The following is a 20,873-nucleotide window of genomic DNA, read 5'->3' as shown; positions in this document are numbered from 1 at the left end:
GAGTACACATTTGCTATTTTTACGTTTTAAATTTCTTAAAAAATTTTAATTTATTGTTTATTTGGAGAAAAATGTGAAATTAACAATTTTTAAATAACTGTCTAGGCTAAACTAAACTAAATACATACCAATGTGACACATTAATACACAATAATAGTAAATTTTTAAAATAATATATAAAAAATTATAATTCTGTAAAATAAGACTAAATGGCTACGGGATCGGGGAACTCGGACTCGGACTGGGTGACGTCGGAGCAGTCGAGAGAAATCACAATGCTGGCCCTGAGGAAGGGCGCAGCTTTGCAGAAGCTAGTAAATATAACAAGTAGAAATTCAGCTAGTGTTAAGGCGTTGAAAAACGCACTTTTTAAAATGAAAGTTTACGCCTTCGGAGATGAACACCAAGCTACAATAAGCTCGGCAGAGCAGAAAGGCTCGTTCAGATTCTCACAAGTACAGCTAAAACTGCTTAGACAGGAGCAGTTAATGTTATTATCTGAAAACCAGCGCCTAATAGATGAATTGCAAAAAATAAGGAAATTAAACATAATTAATAATAACGCCATTTTAAGTAGAAATGCTGTAACTGGGAGTAGAGATGCGGTAGGGAATAGCACTGACGTGGCAGTACAGGGTAAATCTCCTGGGAATAAATCTAAGTTACTAAAGTATATTGATAAGACTTTGGCTGGCGAGAATGAAGTTAATTTGATGAAGGTTAAACTGCTATATTTTGTAGCAGTAGTTGAGAAGGCTAAGCAGAGGATACAAATGACGACTTTGAGGCGACTTGCAGGTTACGATAGGTCTCGAAATTACAATCAAGCAAACTTGTTAAACCCTCAGAGATATTATACACTAACTAAAAAAGCAGCTTGTATACTAATCGAAGTTATCCTTGAAAGAAAAGTTAAAGCACAACTCAACACTACATTAAATCTCATGAAACAACATAATAGTACGTTTATCAATATTATAATGACTAACTTAGGGATTAAACCTGAAATGCCTAAAAAGGAGTCGAGACTGGGTAAATTATATTAACTTTAATTATATTATATTATATCAAATATTTTTTAGTGCCAAATGAAGTTAGAGTGGCTCATTATCACTATCAGAGTAAACTTCCGAGTGCAAGGCGGAACCTTGTGTAAATAATTCTTTGCACAAAGTGTACACCTGAAACTGTTGAATTTTTTAAAGCTTACCTCTTTGGGCATCTTAATTTTATTTATTGCTAACTTGAAATTTATGTCACTTAGTGTCAAAGTGTTCATGGCTTCATGGAACTTGTAAGGAGTAGGCCACAGTGTCAAGATTGACATTGTCAACTTTTCGCCAAACTTTGGTATACATCTCAACTGTCTTCCAAATAACTCGTAATATGATAATTTCTTCCTATTCTCCTCCTTAAACTTCTCCAGTGAGTAGTAATTGGTCCTGATATAGCGGTGAACGTTAATGTTCTTCAATATTGTCATGTTCCTCAACTTCTCATGCATGAAATTCTCAATCATCTTGTGAATACTCAGTAACGTACTGGCTCTAAACATTTTTTACAGGATAATGTAAGTATTAGTGGTTAATAGTATAGCCATTGTTAATAGTATTTTAATAGTACGGTTAATAATTTAGTACATAGTATAGTTAATAGTATAACTAAATAGCCTAGAAGTAGTGGTTACGAGTGGGAGATGTTGGTTGTGTTGATGATATTGAAGCCAGAAATGAACTTGGTGTTAATTTTAGCAGTTTGAATAGATTTATAATTTAAGGCTTTATTGCCCATTTTAGAGAATTTATTAGTTATCTTATCCACTGAAGAGTCTTCGAAAAGGTATACAATCCTGTTAAAACCTTTCAAATTCAACAGTCTAAACTTCTGATCCTCATACCTGCCATCTATGATACTGCTATTCAAGTCAAGTGTTGTTTTCCGCTCCAATATCCAATCCAATATATAATAATTTGAGGACTCGCTAGATCCATTGGCTCTACTATTCCTGGGACTAATTAGACTTTTGATGTTGATGATCCAAATAACGTCACCGAGTGGCAACTGTTTGAATAGTATTTTTTTATTTGATTCTTTATAATATTGAGTTAGCTTATTATAATACTTATTCATAAGGTTGGGATTCGAGGTGTCAATATCGATGTTAATGTGTGAAACAACATCCTTATTGATCACTTCTCTCTTGTCAACTACTGTTATAATCTCGTAATCATAATTATTTTTAAACACGTCGACGCCGTATTTTAACTTTAACCTGTTCTCCAAACTTTTTGTACACACTTCGGTGACATCATCTTCAACGTCAGTTTCACGGTCATCAATTACAATTGAGTTATCGACAAGTTCAATAGAGTTAAGTTCAACTGAGTTGACAGCAGGTTCGTCACCAAGGCTGTCATCTATATCTATAACATCCTCTTCAGTTATCATAGTTTTATTGCTCTTGAAACTGTTCACACTAACGTTATTAGTAATGTTGCTGTGAACAGTACTGTGAACGCTTACGTTACTGGTTATTGCACTGTGCACGCTGGTGTGAACATTGTTGTTAAGGTTGGTATTAATATTGGTGGGAGCACTTGTATAACTCAAAATAGTCCTGTTGTTGTTGGAATTGGTGTAAGATTTGTTAGACTTAGTGTTAAAGGGGCTAGAAGTAGTGTGACAAGTTTCTTTAAGAGTATTGGAAGCTTTTGGAGTAGCGGGAACAGGTTCAACTTGGTTTGAACTGTTAACACTGGCGTTATCCTTAAAAGTTTTAGTGGAGTAAGCTTTGTTATTCAATTTCATAATATAATTACTGTAAGAACTGGGACGATATGCTACATCTATTAAGTTAGAAAGAGGATCAGGTTCAGTGGTATCTGAGGATTGTATTTGATCTTGTGAAAGAACTGAAATATTGACTTTAGATAAATTATCTTCAGCTGATAAATTACTTGGTTCGGGAGTACTCTTATTTTTATGTAATTCAGAATTGAATATATTGTTAAATTCAGTATTAAATGTGTCACTAAGCTGTGAGTCACTATCTACAGGATTCTCAGCGTTATCATGGTTAGTTGTGTTTTCATCTGGGAATTTATATCTTTCAATATCCATGCTAGAGTTATTACTTCTAGAACTGATACACTGATTTTCAACTATGTTTTCCACTATATTCTCAGAATTTACACTTGTAACATTTATATTGAATAGTTTATTTAGTATTCCCTGCACATTAGTAATTGGGACATCTAATTTATTCATTAATTTATTTGTTAATCTTCTCCCCGTGGAAGTCAGTCCATAAGTATATCTATGCTTATGTTTATATTGAAAGTGTTCTTCAAACCCCTCATAGCCTATGATTTTATAATTTATTAAACCCTTTTCAGATAACTGTCTTAGGAATACGTAATCTCTTAAATCTCTGGCTTCTGGGAAGAAATGTCGAAATTCGACAAATATATTCCCAATATCTTCTAAACTCAGTCTCGTCTCATTCCCCTCAGAATCTGAAAATAAACCTAAAATACACAGAAAGCTCCAAGTGCTAGAATTCTTTGTAGGATTATAGTTCCTTCTCTTCAAATAGTTCTTACGAATGAAGTTACAAATGCGGTCCAAGTTACACTTGTTGTAATTTACATACTCATCATAGTCGATAATATTGCCGCCAGTGTCATCAGAAAGATTCACTGACCTAAAAATTGTTGAGATTATAAAAATTGAGATTATAAACTAAATTGGCATACTCTTGAATGAATTTGGAGAATCTGACTCCAATTCCTGCGATTTTGTTTAAGTCATTTATACTAGTTATAGGTAATGGGTAACATTTCAATGATTGTATTGCCTATACCATTATTGGGGTCGAGTATATTATTGTAGTTATACTATTAGGTATACAGTAATGGGTATAGTATTATAAATATTGGCTTACTGTTGAAATGGCCTTTGAAATGTTAGATGATTTATTGGTGTAGAATTTACGAAGCTCTAAAAGTTTCAGAAAAATTAAGCGGTTTTCAGGGTGGACTAAATTTAATCCTTTCAAATTCGTGTTATCATTATTCATAATAATTACTAATCTTCATGATACTGGAATGTTTCAGTACACATTCCTCAACTATTATACAAAATCCATAACTATTATACACATTTAAGAACTTGTTACGTTATAATTTATAGTTTGATCTTCAGCATAAAAACTGGATTCCGAAAAAATATTGTAAATTGGTGAATGAGAGAATAATATAAAATATTATTTGGGAGGTGATGTGTTAATAAAGATCATTTAAATATTAACACAGTGAAAGTGTATAATACAATTTGGATTCTTAAAATAGCGGTAAGTAATGTGGATGAAAAATTTTAAGGATCCTAAAAATATTTTCTCACATAAAATCAACATTCACGTTGTGGTGCTAATAAATTTCTCAACCTATCACATAATTTTAATTATTTCAATGTAATATATTATAACAGTAATTTTTAAACGCACACCGACAAAAATTTTACGACATGAGTTGCTTGTTTTATCCCGAACTATAGAAATGTATATGAATAAATTGAAAGCACCTTCTTTTGGTAATTTTACACCTTTTTATAATAATTTTCATTAGAAATTGGTTCAAATGTTAAATACGAGAAATTAATATCAAACAACATTAAACACATTAAAGCCGATATTTTATACATACAACATAATGTGAGAAATTACCTAACCATTCGATTATAACACTATTAATAATAATTAGGTTGGAGATTTGAGTAACAAATTTTACTCGAACAAGTTACTCGAGACTTTGAGGAATAAATTGGAAAATGTAAACTCATTGATTAGTGTAACGAAAGGCTACCTTATGGAATGGGAACTCCAAATACAACAATCTCCAAATTTACAATACAATGAAAACAACTATCATAAACTCTATAACCAGTTTCAACGTGAAATTACCCATATCAACAGCTTATCAGATATGATTAATAGTGGCAGTAGTGAAAGTGTTGATGGCAGCACTGCTATAGATTCCAGTAGTAGCAGAATGTACACAAATGACGTGTATGACGAGTTTATCTATGATAATAACAACACTTCTAATGACTTGTTACTGAATGAAGAGTTGATACCACTATTTAATTTAAATGATAAAGAATTGCTTCTTTCCGACTCCATTGTCAATATACGGAATAATAATATAAAACAAATTAAAAACCAAATCTTACAAGTAATCCACGATACTATATTATATTATACTATTAAACATATTATTAATAATATTATTAGACGTACGACATATTTAATGATATATCGAGTATAATAAGTGTGCAAGAGGAAGGGTTAAATAAGGTTGAGGATAATGTTGCCAAGAGTAAAAACAATTCTATAAACATTTTAAGTGAAATTAAACAAAGTAATAAAAAGAATAATAAAAGGAGGTTAGTTTTTATAATGGACGTTGTTTTTAGGTATGTATTATGGCTTATTGTACTGTCGAGTTTGGTGTCGTATTGTGTTTACTTCGTTTACACTTACCTGATGCCACTAATGTTATAATATTTTATATACTCAATATTTATTATGTGTATGTACAAGTATAGTGAGATAATATCCAGAAAATGTATGAAAAATATTAAATTACTCTTCATGTGTTCGTAATAACCGCTTCCAAATATTATTTGTCCTGTACAATTTGTTGTATAGTAGGTTTTTAAAGGACTCAAAATTATAAAAATTAATCAAGTTTAAATCAACCTCCTCGTTCGATTCCTTATCACTTAAAGTTACAGAATAATAATTTACATTAAATTCAACCTAAAAAATTGTAAAATAGGTTAAACCAACCTTGGTAATGTTGTTTACAACTAGTTGTTTTACCAGCACTAAAGGGTCCGTTGTTGGAGGTTTCTCCTTTAATTCATATTTAGGGATTAGAAAATTGGTTAAAATAATCTTATCCTCAACAAGCTCTGGGTAAATGTATTTAATCAACAGTGTCACATCCACATTGTATATACCAATCCAGTCATCTTCATCAATTAGTACAGCTAATTTATCCTCATACTCACACATTATACCGGACCATTTACTTACTGTGTTGGCAGTAGTTTTATGTTTAGTGTTATCTTTTGATTTAGTTAGTGTTGGAGTTTTGTGTTCAAGAACCAAATCCTGAGCATCATACATTGTTATTGGATGATTATTATTATTTATAAAGAACAGTAAATAATAATTTTCGTGGAGAAGCAGGTAGAACAGGCCCTTGTTAATGTTGAATAATTTGACTTCACTTTTACTGTACCTAAGCATTACACTGGTGTTTTCAGAATTTATCAAGTATATTTCTTCATTCGTTATACATAAAACTGAGGATCTAGGATCCAAATCATCTTCCAAATTAGTGAGGAATGAAATGTAATTAAACACAATTACACGTTGTACTGTATCGCGATTGAGTAATTGTAGCTGAAACTGGTGTTTAGAATCATTGAGTTTTATTTCATGAATTATAATGGCGAGAATAACAGTGTTCTCATTCTTCAGAAGATTATTTATTATTAAGTATTTATAATCCTCATTCCTTATTATGCTTATTAGAATGTACATTATGTTAATAACGATGCTGGTTATGATTTGTCCAACTTGATAATTTGAATCACTGGAAGCAGTTTCAGCGGTGGTAATGGTGTGGATGTGGTTGTAAAATTGAATAACATTTAAAATGCTAATCAGTCCAGTTATTAATTCATTGTTTATAAACTTGTTAACACAAATATCAACGAAGAATATTTGTATTTCATAAGTTTCTGAAAACTTTACTAACCCAATCTGCTCAGTAATTAACAACAGAAATTCACTTGAATACAACAATAATTTTTGGATATTATCATTCGATATTATATTCTCAATATTCAAATCAGACATCATTCTCATAAATATCATTTGTAAAAAACTATAAATTATTAGTAAGTGTGATATTAAGAGTACTTAAAGAGTAAATAATATTGTAAAGTACTAAATAGTGTGTATAAAAATACTTGGTGATGATATCATAAATGATGATAATATCCATTGATTCAACCTGAAAAATAAAATTAAAGTAAATAAAATTACAATGAGTCGATTATCGTATTTTAGTAATTGTATGAAGAATTGGATGAGTTTGACCGTGAGATGATTATCAAATATATTATGATTTGCAGTTAATTTGATCAAGTTTCGTATGAAATTTGGATTCTTAAACTTAATTTTAATCTGTTCATCACGTCTCATTAGATTATTCAATATCCTGAAAATTTCTGATTTAGTTGTAAGAGTTACCTTAAGTATAATGAAACAACGTATGATGTATTAATTTGAACATCTTCATACAACTAAAATTTGCTGTAAAGAAATGTAAAAATTACGTTGGATCGTAAGATTTCGGTTGATATCAATTTAAAGTAATTTGACTCATCAACAAATACAGCTAAAACATTCTTTAATTTAAATAGCTCACGATTATCATTGAATTGCATTAGACGATTAATAATTTCCTTTTCGTTTATTACATTAAATTGTTCATATGTCAATTTGTAGCCTTTGATTAATCCTGCCCAGTACTCACTGTTTATATTCCTTTTCCTCCTGTCACTAAAATAAAATATGGAATGAAGTAGTTAAATATGTATTACTTGAAGTAGTGAATAAAGTGGATAGAATAAAGAGGTGAAAGGTATAGCAATAATTTGTCAACAATTTCCAAGGTTACAATCAACTAAAAAATTTTAATTAAAGGTTTAAAATTACTGATAATTCATCATTCATATTACTTTCAAAGTATGATAAATCTTCTATGGGATGACTATAAGAATATGTAATCGAGTCCTTTAGGCCAGCGCTAGACTTAATCTCCAACTTTCCATTGGTGATATCAACATTGTTATATTCAATGTCGAATAGTTTGTCCAAATTAATACTATTAATATATCTGATTAAATCAAATGAATCATTTCTTTGATCATCATTTAAAATGACGTAATTGTAAAAGAATAATAGGCGGAAAAACTGCCTGCTATTATACTTTAACATATTATTATAGATACACAAGTTTATTAACTGTGTATAACTCTTGTATACTGACGTTTCAATATAAATTTCCTAAAAAATTATATAAATTCTGTATTGTAAAACCTTTTGTGTTTTCGACTCATTTTTCATACATTTTAAAATTAAAATCATCAAGTTATCATCAGTTATTGAGTTGAATTTGAGAAAGTTTTTAAAATTTTCTGTTATAAACTTTATTACTAAGTTTACAATGTTTGAGGATACTATTTCTACTGGATGGATCAAGTCCACATGATCTTGAGGATCACTTGATGGATTGTTATAAGTAAACAATAACAATTGAATTATCTTATAAACATTTTCATAGTTAAGATTTATCAGGTCTACTCTCTTAACTAGGGTTAATACTATACTGTTAATTACTCCATTTGCGATATTACTACTCATTGATGGGACAGAATCAATTATCTGCAACAACTGATTAACAATGTTGGAATCAATTTTATCATTTGGGTATAATGTTAGAATTATAACATTGTTCACCATTACTTTTGTTACCAACTCATGACTCAATAATTTATCATCCACATACTCCTAACAATTGAATGTAATTATGAATAAAAATACCTTTAAATTGAAATTAGTATTTGATAGGTATAACAATGTTGAAATGAATTTGTAGTACCAATTATACATCTTTAATAAGTACTTTTCCCTATCAACCATTTCATTATACAATTTCATATTACTATCCACTTCCTTCATATTAGTATTACCAATACTTTTAGTTATTTTACCTTTAGAAACACCGTTAACCATATTTGTTTTGTTAACACCATTGACCATACTGGACTGGTTTAGCCCATTATCCTCAGTATTAATATTATTAATGAGAGTTGATGGATTAAATTCTTCAATTAAAATATCACAATACTTGGCAGTCGTTGAAGGATTCAATAGTATATAGCAAATTACTAAAAAATAATTTATATTAGATAGTGACATACATTCGAGGGCTGACGATAGGATGTAAATGTTAGGTTCAAACTCTTTTAAAGGCACTAGTAATAAATCGAAAATGTAGAAACCGTTACATAACTCATCCAACAACTGAACAAATATAAATAAATTTAATAACTTACGTCATCATTGATTTTCATAATACTGAATAAAAGCTTTAGGAGATGGTGTGCTAATAAAGATTGTCTTAGGTTTAAACGTGTTGTTGGCAATCTTTCACCAATTAAATATTTCAAATTGGGTATCAGGAATAAATTACAAAAGTTCGAAACCACTGTAACATCACAGTTGAGAATACAATTCGTCATAATCTTAATTATTCCAATAATACTATCAAATGATTCCAAAACTACATTCACTCCTCCATTAACAACATTATTCTGAGTGTGCAATTGCTTACTTATCATCCCATGTTTAATCTCATAGTCAGTTAACTCATTTATGAAAAACTATAAAATATAATATCAAAATATTAATTACCTTTGAGATTGGATAATGTGAAATATCATATAAATTATCTTCATCAATAGTTAAGAGTACAAATAAGTCATAGAGTTGCCTAAATATTATTATGGATACAAATTATTACGTATTCCAAGGATTCTTTATTACATCGGATATTACATATTGTATGATTGGTTGTAAACAATTTGATAATTTGGCAATCACTGGCAACTTTGAAAATGATACTAATATATTCCTCTTCAACTCCTGAAAATATTATAGTAATAGTATAATAATATTATAGTTAATGGTATACGAATGAAAAGTTATCGTATAGTTCGAGTAATGGGTTAATAACTTCAATTATGATATCACAGATATCATTAGTGATTTCAGTATTGCAAACAATTGATACAACAGTTTTCCCGATATCATGTCCTAACACACATAAGTAAAGTAATCCCCTAAACAATAATAATTTGTAAAAAATTCACTTTAGAGTGTTATAATTCAGTTCATTGTAACGTTCTATGATCAACAATGATGAAATTCTAAAAGAAGATAATAGCGATTCCTATAAATTAATGTGTTAATTTTGGAAATTACATTTATAAATCCCGAACTTTCTTGTTTATTTAACCATTCCACAGACTGTTCAGCGTTTAAGTAAATCTAAAAAATATTTTATACAATAGGAATAGTTTTAAACTAACCTCAAAAGCTTTAGATTCAAAGGCTTTAATGTGTTCTGATGCCTTTGAAGGGGTTTTAAGAGCCAAATCAAGTGTTTCCACCAATTCCGGGAAATTTACCGTTATGTTCCTCTCCTTAAAATTCAATTAACTTATTATGATTAAATGTGTAACTGGTAAATAAGTATTAGAACGCTTAAAAGTGATAAACTAATATATAAATAAGTAAATAAGCTCCCAAACTGTGTAAATATAAGAAATGTGTAAGAATAAAAGTTACTTTAATGAGAGGATCGTGAATAATGTCCATGATTGAGGAACGTTAACACATTATTAAAAAATCTGCATTTTGGAAAGAAAATAATTTAACAAATTTACGTTATGCGATAAAATAAAATAAAATTTTGATTTTCAAGTTAAAATCCGAATATTAATTCCCCACCTACTTGATGGTGTAATGTGTATAGAATCTTCAGTATAATGATAATGTAATGATAGAAATATTAATGTAGCAATATGTTAATGTAGTTTTAGAAGTTAATTTATAATTTAAAAGTTTGTACAATAGAATAACCAAATGGATAGATTTAGGTTAGTGAAGTATTTGAAATTTTTAATAAAAATCGCAAACTTATTTTTTATTAATAAATTTGCCTATAAAAGAGCAAGATGGCTCTGTATTCTAATGAATATAGGCTTTTTGTTCCACTTTCTAATTTCAAAGTTCATCCAGTTACAGCTGGTACCAATCTCAATGCCCTTTATACTAAATGGATTCTTGGCAAGTTATAATGGGATGTTTTGTACTAGTTATTCTGAGCTATTTAGGAGGCTTGGCTCTGAGTTTAGTGTGCAGTATGACCGAGCAAAGCATTGGAAGATTTCAGAAATAAGAGAACTTCTGAATGAAGCTTATACTATTTACGCATCACTTTATCTATCAGTTAACGTGTACAACTTGAGGTTGTCGCCTGAACTTTCAAATCTGTATAATACTCTCAGGAAATTTTTGATTTTTCTCTCCAATGAACCTGTTAAGCCCAAAGGAATTGACTTTAATAATTTAGTTAACATTGACATTTACACAGACTATAACTCAGCTAAGGATAAGGTTAAGAGTATGGTAAAATTAACTAGTAAATTAAATTCGGAGCATTATATAAGTTTTCTCTCGTTAGTGCACTCCGAGAATAGTAAATTTGTGACTGATCAACATGTTATTCAAGTGTTAATTGAATTCCCAGATTTATCTTTCTTTGAACAGATTGTATCATATGCTAATCACTTGTATAATATTTGTAATGTATTAAACTTAGAAGGGAATAAAGAACATTCGAGAGGGTTCATTTCACATTTATTTTTTCCTCCCAATTACGGCTTTGGGAATTTAGTCTACATGAGGTCCCTGCTAATTTACAAGTTTAAGGCTGTAAATAGCAGAATTGTTTCAAACCAACTAACCGGTGAAGTTATCGACACTCTTTTCATTCCAAGCAAGGATTTCCTCAGTACTTTACAACGTAGCAAGTATACTAACAAACTGACACCTAATTCCCATAACAATGCTATCAGTATGCTGTTTGGATCGGATATATACTGCAAGGTAATGGACTGCTACAGAGGAGTGAATAATGTGTTAGTCTATGCTGGGCCTAACGCTGCTTGTTATGAATTTCATGCATTTCAATCTGAAATCCCAACACTAATTGAAGCTGGAAATTCGATACTATTGTACAATTATACCTCAGTTGCTAATTCCATCGGAGTACCTAAAATTACTAACATCACTAAAAATAATAAATTCCTCATTAACCACGTTCTTAACAACATGGGCATGGTTAATAGTACCAATACTCATGGTGTTGAGGATGCTAATACTAATAAGGATGCAAGCGGGAGAATAAATTATTATGGATTTAGCTTGGGCGGGTATTTCATATTGAAGATGTGTGAAGGGAGTGAGATGAAATTTATGGTGTTTAACAAGACATTTGGGGATTTGAGGAATTTATCAATGAGGATGGTTGGCAGATTTGTAGGTCCACTATTACCTCTCTTTAATCTGAATTCTAATACTATAGATGAATTTTACAAGCTCAAGACTAATAAAATTATCACTGTCGATGTTAAGGACGAGATCATACCAGTTAAATGTAGCCTTCCAAATGAGCTTGTTAAGCGTACACTCCTACCCGGAATTAATAAATTGACCAAATCCTTCATTGATTACAAGTTCAAAACTCTCCAAATCTTCAACGATTCCATTAAATCCACCGCTAATACTCCTAACTCTAACTCAACGAATTCTGATAACTCTGCCAATTCAAGTAACACGACAGCCAACTCCAATTGTAGTGTGAGCAAGTTAATGTGCAGTAAGAATTTATTTAATTTAATGTTGTATAACATAAATTCAATTGGCGAAATGCTGTTAAACTTATTGGAAAATGAAGCTGAGAACAATTTAAAGGAGGAAATTCAAAGTACAAATGAGTTTTTTACAAAATTACTGGTGTACGGAAGTGTGCCAAACCACTCTATTTCAAGTAATTCAAGCATTTTAAAACGGAAGAAAATTGAGCCATATTCACTCTGTAACCTCTACAGTATACTCTCAGAACTTGATTTGAACACTAACTACTTCTCAGTAAATACCAACGACGGTGATAAGTTGATAAAAGTCCCTGTAAGGGTTGCAGTATATTTTAGCGTATTGTTGGAGGATAACACAATAGTAGTACCAAGGGATAATGATTACTATTTGGATTATTCTTCAGTGTCAGAAACGCCATGTGAAGCGAATCACTTGTACAAATTTTTAAAGAATGATTTGAAGAACTTTGGAGTTTCAAGGTTCCAACCAACACCACTTAAGCTTTTGGCATATTTTAGACTATGCTCTCTCCTCAATGTGTTTTACATTATGAACAAAGTTAACGATTTTGTTGAACAGGTTGGGGATTTGAACAAGGTTGATGTTGAAAAGTTGAATGAGGGTGAGGTTGAGAAAACTAAGTCCGTATTCTACGACATTGCTGCACTTAATGAACTGTGTGGTGTATTTTTATATAATATCGTACAGTTATTGATTGAAGAGCCTTTTGGAGAATTAACAACATTAGAACAAACAGCTGGGAATGTATCATATGAATTCCACCTCAATAAGTTCAGAAATGAGTATCAAAAGTTTGGAGTGGTAATACCAGAATTCGTTGGACACAATGAACAAAACCCATTCACACTAGCATTGATTAAGGACTTAATCAAACATTTATAACTAATATAATAGTCATACACTTTTAATATATTAATATAATTTATACATTAGAAATATTACGATTAAAGTGAAATTGATGATAAAATATATTAAATTGTTGAAATTTTTAGTGAATTAGTGAAAAATATGGTGAACTAGTGAAGAATGGAGTGAATTGTTTAAAAAAATTACCAATAGAGTCCAATAGAACAAGCGATACAGAAAACAACTGAGACTCCAAGAAAAGCTAATTTAGTAGCTTTTTTGCCTCTGGCAATTGATTTCAAATCTTTATTCTCTTGAATGTATTGTCTGACCTTTGAAAATTTATCTGTTCCAGAGGTGAAATTGGGCGGTTTATAATTTAAATTAGGATTTTTATTGGTAGATTTGGGGTCATTTGAAGTGTGCCCGGGATCAGATTCCTGTTGTTTAAGGTAAAGAAAGTGCTCATTGCGTTTAAAATTCTCTACACCTTGAACACGACTCATATTAAATCCAGGGATTGGATCCCTAGAAGAATTATAGGCATTATCAAAGTTCATTCCACCCATAACTGTAAGATTATTGCAATTATTAATTTATATTTTAGGAATAAAGTTAATAACAAGGTTATTCAACTGTACTGTGTATTCTATTGGAGATATCCCTTAAAACTCCAGCGTGCCTCTTACGTTGATTCGCTTTCTTTTGCCAAATTACAAGTTCCATAGTACAAATTGATACAAATGAAGTCACCAGAATTATTTTTATACCCTTTTGCATTAAAATTATATTAGCAATAAGAATTGGTTATATTACACAGTTAATCAAATTTATAACAATTTTAGATAAATTTATTGAAAAAATCATTAAAATGTAAAAATTTGGGGAAATTTTGAAAAATATGGAAATTAGGACAAAATGAGAAAAATCTAGAAAGTGATCATCCGAGATGGCCTGATAGTAAAAAATGATTAAAGAAGAAATTGTATAACAAATTATAATAATTTATTTAAATGGTAGTTTTATAATTTTTAACTTAAAATTTAGTTAAAATCTACTCCAAAGCAGTAAAATATGTTAGTGTATGAACCTCGAAAAAATGTTAACATCTGAGATTCTGAGCGCGGTATTTGCCGCTCAAGAAGGTAACCCAAAAGCAAGCCAGCTATTATATGGACTTGTGGAGAAACATGACGCAGGTACTTATACCTCTGAAGAACTTGTAAATAAGTTGACTTATTCCTCTGATTTATTGTTTTCACTTGTAAGTTTATCAGAATCCCTTCCAAATGAATTTTTAATCACCTTTTTGCAAAAATCCACAAATACAGTTACTAAGGAGAAATATTCCGAGTTCATAAACCTGCTCCGTTTCTACGGCTATACACTCCTGGTTAAATTTGTCGAAAATAACTGGCAAATCTTACCAAATTCGCTTAAAACGCAATGCAAACTACACATACAATCACTATTCTCTAATTATACAGTGGATACTCTTAATATTACAAATGGTACAAACATGGATACTACTATGAACAACAGTGCTGGGATTACAGGTGTAAGGAATATTAATCCAAGTTGTGACGAAAACCACATTTCTAGTCCTAAAAATGCTTCTAAAACCACAGTGCTAAGTGAATATTCGGTGTTAGTGAATCAAAAGGTGTCACAATACATATGTACAATAGCAATAAGAGAATGGCCTCTAGAATGGAACGATTTGATACCGTCAATCATAGGATCACTAAACGGATTATTCATGTGTTTGGGATCAGATTTTAAGAACAATCCACAGTTACTGAATGAAAATAACACTCAGTTGTTGAGTGAGTTGTCAGTATTTTGGGGTTTAATAGTGGAGATTTCAGCAGAGATTCGTGAATGCCTTGATGTGACACTATTGCACAAGAGGAGGATACAAATTTCAAACCTCCTGAAATCATACGTTTATGATATTTTCATTACAATTCACAGATCAATTGTGCTGGGAATGGCTTCAAACCAACAACTGAGTAAGCTGATTTTGTCCATTTCCCGTAATCTTTCCTCTATCCTTGACGGCTTCATCTTTGTCACATTCGACGTTGATGAATTTTTGCTGAATAATTTGAATACGGAGAACACATCAGATGTGGTACAAACAGTAAGTAACCTCTGCTTGGACGTTTCCCATAAGCGTATTAAGCACTTAAACACAGTACCTGAATTTGATCTGACCAATGAGTCACTGTACATCACTAAACTGGAAAGGTTTCTCAAGAATTTGGTAATCATATCGCAGAAGTTATCCTTACAACTGGACTATGGTCTCAACAAATCACCGACGAACCAGTCGCCAGTAAACCAGCCACAGATAAACCAGTCACAGGTGACGGTGAATGTGCTGCAGATGTGCCAAGGATTTAGAAATTTAATGGAGAAGAATAGTAACTATATACTGGAAAATGTGAATCCAGAAGTGTTAAGACTAGTGTTCAATTATATAATCTGTAGACTAGTGATGCACCCGTCAGTGGAAGTGTCAACATGTAGTTTAAACGCTTGTTCACTATTACTACGAAGAATTTCATCAATAAAGCTAAAAAAGGGTGAAAATATCTCACAAAAACTCACATGGCTTGATCACAAGAAGTTTTTATTGGTGTTATTCATTAGAGGACTTAAACTAGGGAATACACTCATTAACCCCCTCCTATCACAGCATAACCTATTCACAAGGTTGTCGATCATGGATCCCCTAATAAATACCGTCACGAGTATACCGGATATACTGGGGGAGATAAATAACAATAGCGTGATGAGTATGATGGACTGGATTGCAAAGCTGACCGAGTATAGTGTGGTGGATGAGGAGATATCAGTAGGACAGATGAAGAGTTTTGAGGCTAGATTTGCAGCATTACGTTCGAGCATTTTACATTGTTGTTCACTGTTGGCCATAATAAACCCAGATTACATGAGTGAAGTACTTTCAATTATTGGTGAGTTGCTGTCAAATTTCTCCACCGAGTTGGAAGCAGAATGTAGTGGTTACTGCTGTAACTACCGAAAAAATGAAAAAATCTTAAATTACATTTGTGATAAATATATTCTGTTCGATGGGATTCTCTTCATCCTTGAGTCTACGATATTCAGACTGAGAAGCAATACCATAGATTTGCATAACGGGAACGTTAACAGTGGTAGTGGGAACAGTAGTGTGAGTTGGTTATCAGTGGATTTATATAAAAATTTAACCTTAAGTTTGTCACCTTACAACAGTATGGCACGGTGCGATGGTGTGGATAGTGTGGACTGGATAGTGAAGTGTAATATGGTGATAATGAGATTGATGGAGTTGAATCTGTGTAAATCGCATAAGTACATACTGGATATAAGAAGATTGGACTCATTATCAACGTTGTCGATATTGTTTTTATATAATGGCCAGTTTATAGGTGTAGTTATTGAGTTTGTGGTCAGCAAAATCCTATTTGAGGTCCATTCCACCATATCAAATTTGAATAAATGTGCACTACAATGTCTAGTAGTTTTTTGTAAAAACTGTAAGCATCTTTTAACTCCATTTGTTGATGTAATTGTATCCAAAATTCATCAATGCCTGCTCATTGTCACTAATGATAGTTCCAAGGATTTACTCATCGAGTCTCTAATATCACTGCTCACAATCAGCAGTAACGGAGCTGATGGCGGTAGCCCAGTAAATGGTAGTTCAGTTAATGGAATAGTCAGCGGCATAATGAATAATTATGTGAATGAATTTAAGGTGGTGTACGAAAAAGTATGTGAGAATGGAGTTAACAGTGAGAATTTGTATAAATATTTATTCAATGACTTGGAAGATGACACTAATCGCAAACACCTACATCGCATCATCAATGTCCTATACTCAATTTTAAGGAAGATTAATATTGGAAGTGATACTTCTTTCAGTAATAATGGTGGAACTGGTGTAAGAAATAGTGGTGAGGAAAGTCATAGCTCTTCACCAACAAATACTATGAACTCTAGTGTGTTGGAGGAGTTGTACAGGATGGTGGTGGATATATTAATGAGTTTTGTGAATTTCTGGAAATTTGATTTTTTCGATAAGAACATGGTGAGGAAAGCAGTATTGAGCCCAGGAAAAGATGAGTGGTTATCATTGCAGGGATACAATGAAGCACTTGCGAGTGAAGATAATCTCGAACTCATTGTTGAAACTGTGTTCCCCATACCAAATACACAAAACAAACTCACCATCAGAGCTATCAGAAGATACATCTACATCCTCAGACAGTCAATATTAAAGTTATTAGGCACAATTATACAGTATCACAGTGCTAACACACAGTATAAAACTAGTCTAACCAGTGCGCAGAGGGATGATGTGTTGGAGGAGTATGTGATTGGGATAATAGAATGGATACCTGTATTTTATTTATATCAAATAATAAAGCATACGTTATCGCCTTGTATATTAAATTTGAAACGAATTGATGTAATTATTACTAAATTATATCAAAGAATCGATCATGAATTTCTATCACTCAAACTCTTCAAATCACACAATAACAGTACCAGTAGCAGTAACGGTGATGTAGAAGAAAAGATAATTCAACTGTATTATCTGAAAGTTTATGCATGCATTGATTGTTCAAATGAAATTTTATCCTTAATTCTATTCCTCATCAAGTTATACAACAATAATACTAATGGTGCCAGTACTGCTAACAGTAGTGTTTTGGGTAATGCTGGCACTAGTATCGGTGTGAACAATACGGTTGAAGAAGAAAGGTTGAGGAGTATACTATTATGTTTGGCAAGTTCATTGCTGTGGCCCTACGGAAGAATCGTAAGTGAGTCGCTAAGGATATTAAGAATTTATTCTAAAGTCGTGCCCCAACTTGATGTTAAATTGCACTCGAAATATCTATACCAACTCATTCTATACCTCAATAAACACATACTAGTTCCGAGGTACTTTATAGATATGTTATTTTGTTGAAAATTAGTTAGAAATTACTTAAAATTAGTTAAAATTAGTTAAAATTAGTTAAAATTAGTTCAAAATTATTCAAACTACATAAATCATTAAAATAATTAATAAATTACATAATTAACTAAAAGGGATATAAAAATGCGATTAGGGAGTTCAATCCGATAGAGATAAGTGGTGGTAGCACTAATGGAGGTCCTGATAGTGTTAAGGAGTTTGTTAACACAATCTGTTGTTTATTTGAATCACTGGTAAAGTGTTTCCCTAGCAGTAACATAATTCAAAATGAGGAAGTTAACGTCAATGAGTTGGTGAAGTCCGAACTGATATTTGAAACGCTGAAGCTGTTTACACCTTTCTTCGGTGAGCAGGATTGTGTGATATTTGTAAAGTACATTTTAATGCAAAAGTCAATAGATTCCAGATCACTATTAAGAAATAGAATTAATCAAATTCTAAAGGTAATAAAATAATTAGATAAAATTAACATTGTCTCAGATTAATAATTACGATTTCGCCACACAGTTCAACTGCAGTATCCTGGAACCCAAACACTCAACAAGTAATTTTAAACCCTAATAATAATATTGTTGTAGACGAAGAGGAGGAAGAGGATATATTGGGAAACGATATACTCTATTTATTATTTGAATAAACACACCCCATATCGAGATTCTACTTCTCAGTACTCATTACACTAATATACTAAAAATTCATAATATATAACATTAGTAGTAAAATAATATGGGAGTGAGAAAATGTGAGTACTGTGGGTCAAGTGAGATTGAGGACTATACTCATCTGGGTGAGTTAATCTGTCAAGACTGTGGAGCCGTATTGCAGGAAAACACAATATTAGAGCAAGTGGAGTATGCAGATAACAGTTCTGGAAATACTCAAGTCTTAGGCAGATTTGTATCAAATTTATCCTCGGGAAGACAAACCCTATCCTACAATAATTGGCACAGCAGAGAACAGGTGATAAATCGTGGAAATGAAAATATTAAGAGAATAGCAGAGGCTTTAAAACTCTCTCCACATCATATTGATGCGGCTAAGAGGATTTATTTACTGGCTGTTCAAAGGAATTTTACAATGGGTAGAAATAACCTCCACGTTGCTTCATGCTGTTTATATACTATTTGTCGCAGAGAAAAGACTCCTCATCTACTAATTGACTTCTCAGATGTATTATTAACTCCTGTAAAGACTATTGGGCAGATTTTCATGAAATTAGTGAGAATGTTGCATATATCAGTCCCAAATGTAGACCCTTCAATATTTTTTGAAAGATTCGCCACTCAGTTGAAGTTGAAGGATATTCACAAGATCATCAATACTGGTAATAGAATAATCCAAGCCATGAATAGGGATTGGTTGTGCACTGGTAGGAGACCCACGGGTTTGTGTGGAGCTGCTTTACTGGTTGCTGCACGTTTTCATGGCATTCCACTCTCTGCAGAAGCTGTTTCATCTGTCGTTAGGATCTCCCACCCTACTATACTTAAGAGATTGTCTGAATTTAAAGTTACCAGCACTGCAAATATTAAAGTTTCAGAATTTGACACTATAGATATCGATACTCTACCTAAACTGAGCCTACCACCATGTCTGCTGAATAAACTTGTTAAGAGGAAGAAATATTACGACGGTGACTCTACTGCTTCTGAATGTGTATCTACCAGCTCTGACTACGAGAGAATCAGCACTGATAATGACAGGGTGAGCACAGGTACAGGATCTGGCACTGACACTCCTGTGAATGAAATTAATCTTGGAATTTCCAATGATTTATTATGCAATGATGAACCCACTCCCAACCAAATCAACACCATTGCTCAATCCATTTTAACTTCCCTTAATAGTATTTCAACTCCCACTAAATATTCCCACACCACTCTCCAATCTGACAGCATTGATACTTCCAATGACAGCACCGTTGACAGTGTCAGCACCATCCCTGACACTAATTTGGACAACAGCGCCGACACTGTGGAGCTAAGCAGTGACGACGAAGACGACCTTGCGATGTTCAAGGAGATGATTTTGCCCGAGGGTGAGCGGAAGATGAAGATGATTTTGTGGGACGAGGTCACCAAGGACATTATGCCCAAGGTGTACAGAAGACAGATGGAGCGGAAGAGGAAGGAGCAACTTGGCCAGAACGTAAAAAAGAGAAAGTACGTCAGGAGAGTTTACTCAGAGTATCCTGAGGCTCAAGACGCCGTTGAATCTGCTCGGATGGCTCTTGAGCGCCACGCCAAGGGATTCATGAACCATGTAAACAAGGATGTTTTCAAATCACTTCTTTCACAGTCTACTTAATATTTTATACTATTTTACTTGTTATTTTAAGGTTATGTGTATTAGGTTCGTGTTATTGAGGTGTGTATACTTCTAAAGTGTGAAGTATGGTATAATGACCCATATATTATGTGCAAAGCA

At 32.1% G+C, this 20,873-nt stretch overlaps 8 protein-coding genes across 8 annotated transcripts; 5 read left to right on the top strand and 3 right to left on the bottom strand.

The window, feature by feature from the left end:
- Positions 1-24: 24 nt before the first annotated feature.
- On the top strand, positions 25-1,046 carry TpMuguga_03g00384 (uncharacterized protein; the record flags this gene model as incomplete). Its single annotated transcript, XM_061305683.1, has 2 exons — positions 25-960; positions 994-1,046. Exons 1-2 carry the CDS (start codon positions 210-212, stop codon positions 1,044-1,046), a joined length of 804 nt encoding a protein of 267 aa, XP_061161015.1. The 5' UTR covers positions 25-209.
- On the bottom strand, positions 1,043-4,303 carry mus81 (ERCC4 domain protein). The gene is made up of 5 exons (XM_061305681.1): positions 3,944-4,303; positions 3,756-3,856; positions 1,688-3,703; positions 1,211-1,547; positions 1,043-1,181 (listed from the first exon to the last, which is right to left on the bottom strand). The coding sequence occupies exons 1-5, from the start codon at positions 4,076-4,078 to the stop codon at positions 1,095-1,097; spliced, it is 2,676 nt and encodes an 891-aa protein (XP_061161014.1). The 5' UTR covers positions 4,079-4,303; the 3' UTR covers positions 1,043-1,094.
- A 161-nt stretch (positions 4,304-4,464) lies between these two features.
- Positions 4,465-5,560, top strand: TpMuguga_03g00383 (putative integral membrane protein; the record flags this gene model as incomplete). Its single annotated transcript, XM_061305682.1, has 5 exons — positions 4,465-4,590; positions 4,626-4,711; positions 4,761-5,231; positions 5,291-5,442; positions 5,473-5,560. Exons 1-5 carry the CDS (start codon positions 4,557-4,559, stop codon positions 5,558-5,560), a joined length of 831 nt encoding a protein of 276 aa, XP_061161013.1. The 5' UTR covers positions 4,465-4,556.
- An 81-nt stretch (positions 5,561-5,641) lies between these two features.
- TpMuguga_03g02330 (uncharacterized protein) lies at positions 5,642-10,616 on the bottom strand (the record flags this gene model as incomplete). The annotated part of the gene is made up of 20 exons (XM_061305858.1): positions 10,490-10,616; positions 10,231-10,344; positions 10,124-10,189; positions 10,012-10,091; positions 9,834-9,981; positions 9,663-9,784; positions 9,554-9,632; positions 9,196-9,522; positions 9,061-9,163; positions 8,681-9,027; positions 8,177-8,647; positions 7,793-8,143; positions 7,678-7,760; positions 7,503-7,636; positions 7,411-7,472; positions 7,325-7,377; positions 7,118-7,292; positions 7,042-7,085; positions 5,849-6,956; positions 5,642-5,818 (listed from the first exon to the last, which is right to left on the bottom strand). The coding sequence occupies exons 1-20, from the start codon at positions 10,517-10,519 to the stop codon at positions 5,642-5,644; spliced, it is 4,074 nt and encodes a 1,357-aa protein (XP_061161777.1). The 5' UTR covers positions 10,520-10,616.
- An 82-nt stretch (positions 10,617-10,698) lies between these two features.
- On the top strand, positions 10,699-13,525 carry TpMuguga_03g00379 (putative integral membrane protein). The gene has a single exon (XM_758306.2). It carries the CDS (start codon positions 10,787-10,789, stop codon positions 13,484-13,486), a length of 2,700 nt encoding a protein of 899 aa, XP_763399.1. The 5' UTR covers positions 10,699-10,786; the 3' UTR covers positions 13,487-13,525.
- A 3-nt stretch (positions 13,526-13,528) lies between these two features.
- On the bottom strand, positions 13,529-14,385 carry TpMuguga_03g00378 (putative integral membrane protein). The gene has a single exon (XM_758305.2). It carries the CDS (start codon positions 14,017-14,019, stop codon positions 13,654-13,656), a length of 366 nt encoding a protein of 121 aa, XP_763398.1. The 5' UTR covers positions 14,020-14,385; the 3' UTR covers positions 13,529-13,653.
- Positions 14,386-14,534: 149 nt separating this feature from the next.
- Positions 14,535-19,083, top strand: TpMuguga_03g00377 (uncharacterized protein; the record flags this gene model as incomplete). The annotated part of the gene is made up of 4 exons (XM_758304.1): positions 14,535-18,409; positions 18,580-18,889; positions 18,927-18,990; positions 19,025-19,083. The coding sequence occupies 4 exons, from the start codon at positions 14,535-14,537 to the stop codon at positions 19,081-19,083; spliced, it is 4,308 nt and encodes a 1,435-aa protein (XP_763397.1).
- A 46-nt stretch (positions 19,084-19,129) lies between these two features.
- Positions 19,130-20,768, top strand: Brf1 (Transcription factor TFIIB repeat family protein). Its single transcript, XM_758303.2, has one exon. It carries the CDS (start codon positions 19,173-19,175, stop codon positions 20,751-20,753), a length of 1,581 nt encoding a protein of 526 aa, XP_763396.1. The 5' UTR covers positions 19,130-19,172; the 3' UTR covers positions 20,754-20,768.
- Positions 20,769-20,873: the final 105 nt, after the last annotated feature.

The sequence above is a fragment of the Theileria parva genome, assembly GCF_000165365.1.
Source record: "Theileria parva strain Muguga chromosome 3 map unlocalized ctg_530, whole genome shotgun sequence".
NCBI lineage: Eukaryota > Apicomplexa > Aconoidasida > Piroplasmida > Theileriidae > Theileria > Theileria parva.
This window is presented reverse-complemented; position numbering and strand designations above follow the sequence as displayed.